At 38.7% G+C, this 9,491-nt stretch overlaps 1 protein-coding gene across 1 annotated transcript in view; it reads left to right on the top strand.

The window, feature by feature from the left end:
• Nucleotides 1-5,642: 5,642 nt before the first annotated feature.
• The window catches only part of LOC106871667 (tyrosyl-DNA phosphodiesterase 2), a 24,546-nt gene continuing 20,697 nt past the window's right edge, over nt 5,643-9,491 (top strand). Inside the window, exon 1 of the mRNA XM_014918252.2 lies at nt 5,643-6,254. Within this exon, the coding sequence (XP_014773738.1) occupies nt 6,111-6,254 (144 nt within the window). The 5' untranslated portion in view covers nt 5,643-6,110. The remainder of the gene's footprint in view (nt 6,255-9,491) is intronic.

Below are 9,491 nucleotides of genomic sequence, written 5' to 3'. Positions count from 1 at the left end.
TCAAGAACTAAAGGAAGGACAGATTTTAAATACTGGAATCGTCCTGACTCCAGAAAGGTATGATATATCTGTTATGCAAGAGTTGTTTCCCCTTATATTAGATTTTTCAATAGTATTTTGTTTGTGATGAGCGACCAATTCAGACACTTGGTGTTGAATTGATATTTATTTTTATTTTTCTTTCTTTCTTTCTTCCCATTAATGTTTGTTTTCTTCGTTTTGGGATTTGAATTTTAGTGTTGTTTTGTATTATATATATCATGTAGGCGTGATTGTGTGGTAAGAAGCTTGTTTCTCAACCACATGGTTTTCGGGTTCAGTCTTACTGCGTGACACCTTAGGCACGTGACTTCTACTATATCTTCGGACCGACCAAAGCCTTGTGAACGGATCTGGTAGACGGAAACGGAAAGAAGCCCATCGTGTGTGTATATATAGTTAGAAGGATAAGTGTCCACATCACGTCGGGTCACCACTTTAGATGGATAGGTTGTATTTTCGGCGTCGGGGTCAACACTTTAGTCCATCTTATGTGACTCCGCTCAGAAGGCTGTAATGTTATTGTGGTAAGAACCCGGTAACGAAACACACGGAATAAAGGTGATAACTTTAAATACGTTTATTGTGGTCACACACACACACACACACACATACATACATACATACATACATACAAACCGTGGCACGCAATATCTGCATACCACGGTTTCTGGGTTACTTTGTCTTCATCAGCACAGAATAACTCTGCTATAAACTCTTGTTGAAAATATATAATTTTCAAAGTGACACACAGTCACTGATCTAATAGAAAAATTATTATTTCTGAATCTCTGAATGAGAGACATTCAATAACAGTACCCTTCTAAAGATTATTCGCCAACATAATGTGGTAGTCCTGGTTAGGATGATTATATATATAGTTTTATTACATATATGACACGTATGTATATGATACATCATTATCATCTTCATCCTCACTTTACATCCATTTTCCATGCTGGAATGAATTGAACAGTTTAACCAGAGTTAGTAAAGCTGGGGGAAGCACCAGGTTTCATTGTCTCTTCAGGCATGGTTTCTACAAATGGATGCCTTTCCTACTGCCAACAACTCCACAGAATGTATTGGATGTTTTTAGTGTGGCACCAGCACCAGTATCAAGTCTGCTGTGGTGGACAGGTCTTCTTGTGTACAGCAGTGTGTCACACATTCTGGTCCTTTGTCATCTCCTTTGTAAGGCTCAGCGTTTTGAGATCAGTCCTCAATACATCATCTCTTCCTGGGTCTTCCTGGGTCTTCCTCTCCCACAAGCTCCATCCACTTTAAGTGATTGGCACTTTTGTATGCAACTCTCTTACAAAACCGCATTAAAATACGAGTCCAAGACTGAAGAAAACGCAAACATGAATGAAGAAAAATAAAAGGAGAAAAAGAAAGGAAAAAGAGGAAGAAAAAAAGAAACCATCAATTCAAAACCAAGTGCCTCAATTGGTTCCAGACCAGCACACTTGTGGCATTACCACAGGCAATCATCATCATCATCATCATCATCATCATCGTTAAACACCTGCTTTCCAGGTTGGCATGGGTTAGACTGTTTGACTGGAACTTGTAATCTGGAGAGCTGCACCAGGCTCCAATCGGATTCGACCAAATTTCTATGGCTGGATGTCCTTCCTAACATCAACCACTCCAATGAGTGTACAGGGTGCCTTTAACATGTCACTAGCATGGGTGCCCATAATGGTCACCAGCACAGGTGCCTTAAATATGTCACCAGCATGGGTGCCTTTGAGGTGTCACCAGCATGGGTTCATTCAACGTGTCTCCATCACAGGTGCCTCTAATGTGTCACCAGCACAGGTGTGCCTTTAACATGGCACTGGCACAGGTGCCTTTTACATGTCACTGACAATGACAAGGCTATTTTATTTCTGAATATTTTTGTTTTTGTTTTAATTTACTCACCCATTCTGATTTTGCTCTTCAAGTCACAGAAGTGGAGTTTGAAAAAATTATGGAAAGATGAAATAAATTCAAATATCTCTAGGTACACCATATAGAATACAAAACCTCTACATGACCATATAACCAGTTAATGATAGCCAAATCTTCCTCAAAAACCAACTTCATCATCCTATTGTACTAAATAAGGGATGTCCCATTGAATATCCAAGTTCTAAATCCCACTAAAGGTTTGAGAATGCCATGGGTGGAAAGCTTTCACTGTGAAAGTTGACCTGGATTCAAGAGCCACTACATACAATTAAAATTTGAAACCATTGTTTTTTGTTGACCTATTGTTGCTGCTGTTATTGTTGTTGTTGTTGTTGTTGTTGTTGTTGTTGCTGTTGCTGTTGCTGCTGTTGCTGTTGCTGCTGCTGCTGCTGCTGCTGCTTGGCTCCAAAAGTACTCAGTACGTAACCATACCATTTCTTTTCCTTTTCTCATCTTTTTTCTAAACATAGTGTATATAGGATTACATTCTCTAATGCGCCAGTATTAGAGTATGATTTGGGGGAGATTTAGTTGTTATTTCTAGCAGACTAAGAAACAACATAGGGACTTTCTTGTAAACTAAACCAGTGAAAGTGAAAGGTCGTAGTTGTGAACTCAGGACATCCTGGGAGATAAAGCACGAATTGTTGATTTGTCATTTAGTAGTCCAACTTCTTATGTGTGACTCACTGATATTCTCATCATAGCTTTTAATTATAAGAATATTCCTAACCTTAATTCAGTAAGATATCTTTAGCCATTATAGTACATAAGAATTTACAATGAATATAATTATGCATCAGTTGTAGGATTCTTTAGAATCAAGGTATTTTAACAATCAGGATGCCAGGAAAGGACCGAAATATTTACACAGATGTATCATATACACACCTCACATATACTTATACATATGTAAACACACATATATATATAGATACACACACATGCACACACTCACAAATGGGTTCATGATCCCATGCTAGTTATAGATCCAACATCAGGATGGTTCCTGGAATTATGTTTACATAAAAGAAGAACACAAAAGGACTGTTTCTGCAGTTTTTCTTTATTGAGGAATAATTTGATTATTGTAATTACATCATTAAAGAAAATCGCTTTCATCGGGTGAATTTCTTGATTTGAATTTACCCGACATAAAGCCTATATAGATACATATATTTGTATCAGCTATTCTCATGCCACTTGATCAGTTATGATGACAAGACTTCCAGTTGATCTGATCAACAGAACAACCTGCTCGTGAAATTAACATGTAAGTGGCTGAGCACTCCACAGACACGTGTACCCTTACCATAGTTCTCGGAGAGATTCAGCGTGACACAGAGTGTGACAAGGCTGACCCTTTGAAATACAGGCACAACAGAAACAGGAAGAAAGATTGAGAGAAAATTATGGTGAAAGAATACAGCAGGGTTCACCACCACCTCCTGCCAGAGCCTCGTGGAGCTTTTAGGTGTTATCATTCAATAAACACTCACAACACCTGGTCTAGGAATCGAAACTGCGATCCTATGACCACGAGTCCACTGCCCTAACCACTGGGCCATTGCGCCTCCACATCAGCTATTACATTACACTTGTAAACTATATTTCTAGTCAAGCAGGCATTTTTAAGCAGACAGACATTTCTATTACAACAGTTATACAATCTAGAAGTTGCCATAATTGACCCTGGGTTAGGTAGAGTATGAGATTCTTATTCTTTGTTTGTTAAATATATGGTGATACTTGTAAAATGGGGTAAGTACTTCTCTGATAAACTGAAGGTACGCATAAGTGGGCTGACAACACCCCTGGCAGAGGCCTCGGATTATGGTCTCACTTGGCTTGCCGGGTCTTCTCACGCACTGCATATTTCCAAAGGTCTCGGTCACAAGTCATTGCCTCGGTGAGGCCTAATGTTTGAAGGCCGTGCTTCACCACCTCATCCCAGGTCTTCCTGGGTCTACCTCTTCCACAGGTTCCCTCAACCGCTAGGGTGTGGCACTTTTTCACACAGCTATCCTCGTCCATTCTCACCACATGACCATACCAGTGCAGTTGTCTCTCTTGCACACCACAACTGATGCTTCTTAGGTTCAACTTTTCTCTCAAGGTACTTACACTCTGTCGAATATGCACACTGATATTACACATCCATCGGAGCATACTAGCTTCGTTTCTTGCGAGCTTACGCATGTCCTCAGCAGTCATGGCCCATGGCCTTTTAATCTGAGTGAGAGGCCCTTTGTCACCTATGTATAAGGAATAGTGTCACCAACAGAGGTGGTAACACTATTCCTTATACAAAAGGATTATATACCAGAGTGACCTTCTAGAACAGTGTGACTCATGATGTGTATATGTGGGTTCTGAAAACTAGAAAGTTGGGGGAAGCAAATTACCATGATTAATATAAAATAATTAATGAAGATGCAAGTTTTTTCTTTCTCACGAATAAAGAATATGAAGGGCAAAATTTTTCACTAGCTTTTTTTGTATGTGACAGAATCAGGGTTCTAGTATTTGTCAGCTTGAGATCAGCTGCCCAAGAAACAAGCTTTAAAGAAAAGTAAGGACACTTCACTTCTAGTGGTGTTACAGTGCATCAGACTCCGGCCCAGAATTTCTAAGTACTCATGCTATACTCGCATATGTACGTGCAGGTATATAGATACATATGCTGGCTGTCCAGTCACAAGCATAGAAGACTATCATTGGTCATTGTTCATGTACAATGCAAGCAATGCCCATGCATGAGGTTATTGCACTAGCAGTCAGCTTCACCCAGGTTTGAGTCTGCAATTTCCACAGTCGCTGTGGCACTGGATAGTTGCTGACTCAACCAGGCATCTGATAGTTGTCTCAGTGGTGATTGCACAACCTACAATTTTAGGTCCAATAAGACTTGCACTGCACTTCACAGACCCTCCTCACACTACCGACATGATACAGAGACAGGCAGGACAAAACATCCGGTGCCAATATGGATTACAGGCTCAAGATTGTGGGAGTGAATTTAAGTGCAAGCAAAAAATCCCAAAAATGTTCAACACCATTCCCTACATATCTGGTTTTATATCAGAGTGACTTATCCAAGAGACATGCTTTAGCAAAAGCTAAGAGGTGCCTCACTCTCAAAGGTCTTTCAACATGTCAGACACCAACCTGGAATTCCTGAGTGTCCGTCTATTGCTAGATACTTGGTGAACCTACACAGAATTCATCCGTCCCTTTGACAGGTTTTGTTTTTAATCCTGCTGGGTTTTTAGGAACCTTCCTCACCAGGCAAGCTTTGTGTTGGGGGTGGATCTAGATTAGTCACCGACGACGGACCTGCAACAGGTTCTGCTGGATTCCATGTTACCAGTAACACTCATGAGAGTAACCTGACACAAGTACCTATGTACTTATACACGTCCGCAGGTACATACCTACACAAGTGCGTGAGTACTTGTGTACGTACATAATACATGCATAATACATACATAACGACAGACAGAGTTTAAATGTGCATTGTAATTGTAGATAAGCTGATAATGTAAACAGTTCTGTCTCATTCCATGTATGATTACATTTATATTAAATGAATGAAAAATAAGAAAAACGGGTCAAAGGACAAATTTTAGACGGTGAATTAGCAGAATCGGTAGAGAATTGGGTAATATGTCTTGCGGTATTTACTTAAGACCTTTTATTTTTTTATTTTAAATCCCACTGTGGTCAACTTAGTATTTCGTCTTTTGTGGAATTGACAGAAGAAGAAGAGAGTATCAGTCAAATTATTAGTGTTGGTTGCGCTAGTTCATCCAAGTGGATCATGAAATTATAATGAAAAATGATACAGAACAGCTTTATGAAAAGGAAAAAAAAACTGAGAAAAGGGAGAGAGGATCCAGATAAGAGTTGGCGGTGAAATGATAAAGTGGAGAAAGACTAAGCAAAATGAGATATTTACAAATGTACTCTATTTATTCAAGGGAGATAAATCTAAATGTCAATTTGTGACGAAGGTATATAAGTCACTGGAACAACAAACACTGTCGGTCTTCTCTCTTTTAATCTGAGCTGTTAGCGCAAACCATTGTAAATTAAAAGCAGTTTCTCTAACAATGTCAGACTCCAGTGAAGAAGATGAAAGCCAGCTTCCCAGTGGAGCTGAATGTAAAGAGAGATGTGATGAATTTGTCAAATTAACGGGGACTGACTCTGCTCTGGCTATGTTCTATTTGCAGAACTGTTCTTGGGATTTGCAGGTAAGTGGGGGGGTATATTATTATTATTATTATTATTATTATTGTTGTTGTTGTTGTTACTATGAGATATTTAAAACCACTTGTTTATTGCTGTGCTTTTGTCTTTAGAAGGAAATGTTAAGACGAACACTTTCTCTTTTGCTATTGTTGTTTAAAAAATACAACGGAAACCTCTAGCCATCTAACGAAGTTTGTTGTTCTGAACGCGCTACAAAGCACGTGCGTTATTTAAATGACCTGTCAGATAAAATGAAAATATAAAAAAGTACTTTGACTTGGGACTAAATTGGCAACCCCAAAATTAGCTATTTCTTAAATAATTGCACTGTTTAGAGAACTTTTTTTAGAGACTTGCAAGTGCATATCCTATCATAGTGAGATATTTAAACCCACTTGTTTGTTATTCCGCTGTTAGCTTAACCCATTAGTGCCCAATATGTCATACGGAAAACTTTACCAAAGAAAAATAATTCTAAAAATCTAACCGCTCTACCTTTCATTTCAAAACCTACACCAATAGGTTAATATCTAACAATTTCTCTAGCGATATTTGGCAACTTTGACCTTATAATTTCATTCAACATTTTGCTGCGAACTTTTCCTTCAGTAGTCATTCTTATCTGGTCGAGTGAATTTTATAGACCGTAAGTTTATGTTCTATATTTTTAGTGATATAGAATCCCAAATTTTAATTAAATTTTTAATTCAGCGACTTACGTCTTTTAATTTTAAATGATATTTCAACCAAAATTATTTTGGAAGTTTTAATTTATCAAGTGTTTTTCCCTTGAATATGATAAATCATACACTGGAAATCGGAGTGTTCATTTCGGAATATAGAATTCATATTTCACTTACAGTTGCATTTATTTATTTATTTTTTTGCTCTTTTTTTACTTTATTGTTTTACTGTTAAATATATTCAAGGGTCTATTACTTAACTGCAAAATGAATATATTTTTACATTTAGCTCTAAAAAGTTTATAATTGCATCGTTTCATTTTCAAAACAATTATGCTGAAGAGAAATCTTGATGTCGGGAGGGAAGCAGAAGAAATACTGAACATTATCGAAACAAGTGAGCATTCCGAATTATTCGTAGCTGAAATTCACGATGCACAAGAACTTGAATTTGTTTTGCATGCTCCAAATGATGGTCAAGATTCAGATAAAGATGATGCAGGCAGTGATTGCGAAGAGGCGTCAGCAAATCTTAGAGGTATTGGTCGTGGTATGCTTTCACAAAGCACAGAAATTCGATTGCGAAATCAAGATTATAAAGAGATCTTGGATATAGATAATGAGTTAATTGAACTTTCTGATAGTTTTCACGTTGAAAAAAAGTATAGAAGTGCTCCGAAAATTTCGCGTACATGGGCTCTTAAAGCATTAAAAAAAAGTTCCCAAACATTTCAGTACCAGGTAAACGAATTAGAACCTTCAGTTGTAAAGAACAAGAAAAAAATGAAGGTAAGCCTTGAGGAAATAATGGGACACATATGCAAAGAAACAGTTGAGTATGCATCTCAAAAAGAGATACACAATTTACTTTGTTGAAGATCTTTACAAATATCTTGGAATCCTTTTATTGTCAGAAGTATGTGTTGGGGAGTAGAAATAAATTTGAAAAGATTCACCAATAAATACACTTTAATAACGGCCTGACAATCGATCCTTGTGACACTGAAAAGTTAACAATGGATTGAGACATCTTGTGATTTCCTTGTTTTGAGAAGATTCGCCCAGCTAAATCAGACTATACACAGGCTTGTTCTTTACGTCTATACCCCCTACACACCTCCACACATACAATCTGTCCCTTCCCATCATCCCCCTCAACAACCCATCTTCCAATGCCCTCTTCCCTAACCCATGGGGAAAATGGCTGGCTGCATGCCATCCCTCCACTTTACCTCACATTCCTAACCACACACAATAAGCCTCAGTGCCCTCACATATCAACCATAGACCCCCAACCCCTTGAGCCACTCCTATCACTTGCTACAGTTACCTGTGCCCCCATCTCTAACCATCACACCCTTATGAAACATCACCCCTTCTATCCTCCCAACCCAATCTTCTGTACCACTTATACTCACCCACACCACCTTGTCTTACATCTCCACCATCAGCCCTCTCTCTCTCTCACTCACTTTGTCTGTCTATCTTCCTTTCTGGTTTTGTCTTTTTCTCTCCTTTCTTTTCCAACTGAGGTAGCCAAGTATCTCCTATAGCAAGACACTTATTTCTATCCCTCTATTGTACTTTTTCTTGACCAATACAAATCCACCTCCCTTAGTCAGGAGTTTTGTCTTAGTTTCTACGGTTGGATGCCCTTCCTAATGTCAACCACTTTACAGAGTGTTATGGGTGCTTTTTTTTTTTGTTGTTTTTTTTTTTGCACCAGCACCAGTGTGGTCACTAAATAACTTCCTAGAAAAAGACAAAGTCCCTCCGACTAGGGAGGAGTCCTATTGAAGGAAGTGCCAATTGATGACAGATTAAAAGAATATGTAAAGGGTAGAGATTAATGTGTTGCTGTTGAAAACATACTCTCCTCCAGTTGGAGGAGAATGAGAGAGATGATGGTGGGGATGTCATACCCTCAAAGTAGAGTAAGGGGTGGGTGAATAGAGGATTGGACTGGGTAAATGGGTAGAAAAGACAGGGAAAGTTTTATAATGTGAGGAGAGATGGTTATCTGTGAATCCCAGCCCCTCACTGGTTTTCTCCCCATGTTCTTTTTCTCTCTTCCATTCATCGATGACACAGCAAAATTTTTTCACTCAGCATTTGCTATTCATTTACATTACATACCCCTACCAACACAGTTGCATGGCTCAGTGATTTAGAACGTCACTCTTACAATTGTGAGGTTGTGTTGTGTTCTTGAGCAAGACACTTTATTTCACATTGCTCCAGTTCACTCAGCTGTATCAACCTTTGCCTTTCCCTTGGATAACCTTGGTAACTTGGAGTGGGGAGGCTGATATGCATGGGTGACTGCTGGTCTTCCATAAACAACCTTGCTCGGACTTGTCCCTTGGAGGGGAACTTTCTAGATGCAATCCATTTGTCATTCATGACTAAAGGGGGTCTTTTACTAACACAGACTCCTCTTCTGCATAAATTTGTAGCATGTGACTTTGGGGTAAGAAGTTTGCTTCCCAAACACAGGGTTCAGTCCTACAGTGAGTCGATTTCAAAACTGAAAGAATCCTGTTGTGTGTGTGTGTG

Source organism: Octopus bimaculoides, chromosome 24 (genome assembly GCF_001194135.2).
Source record: "Octopus bimaculoides isolate UCB-OBI-ISO-001 chromosome 24, ASM119413v2, whole genome shotgun sequence".
Classification (NCBI taxonomy): domain Eukaryota; kingdom Metazoa; phylum Mollusca; class Cephalopoda; order Octopoda; family Octopodidae; genus Octopus; species Octopus bimaculoides.
The sequence above is the reverse complement of the archived record's forward strand: the minus strand, read 5'-3'. Positions and strand labels throughout refer to the sequence as shown.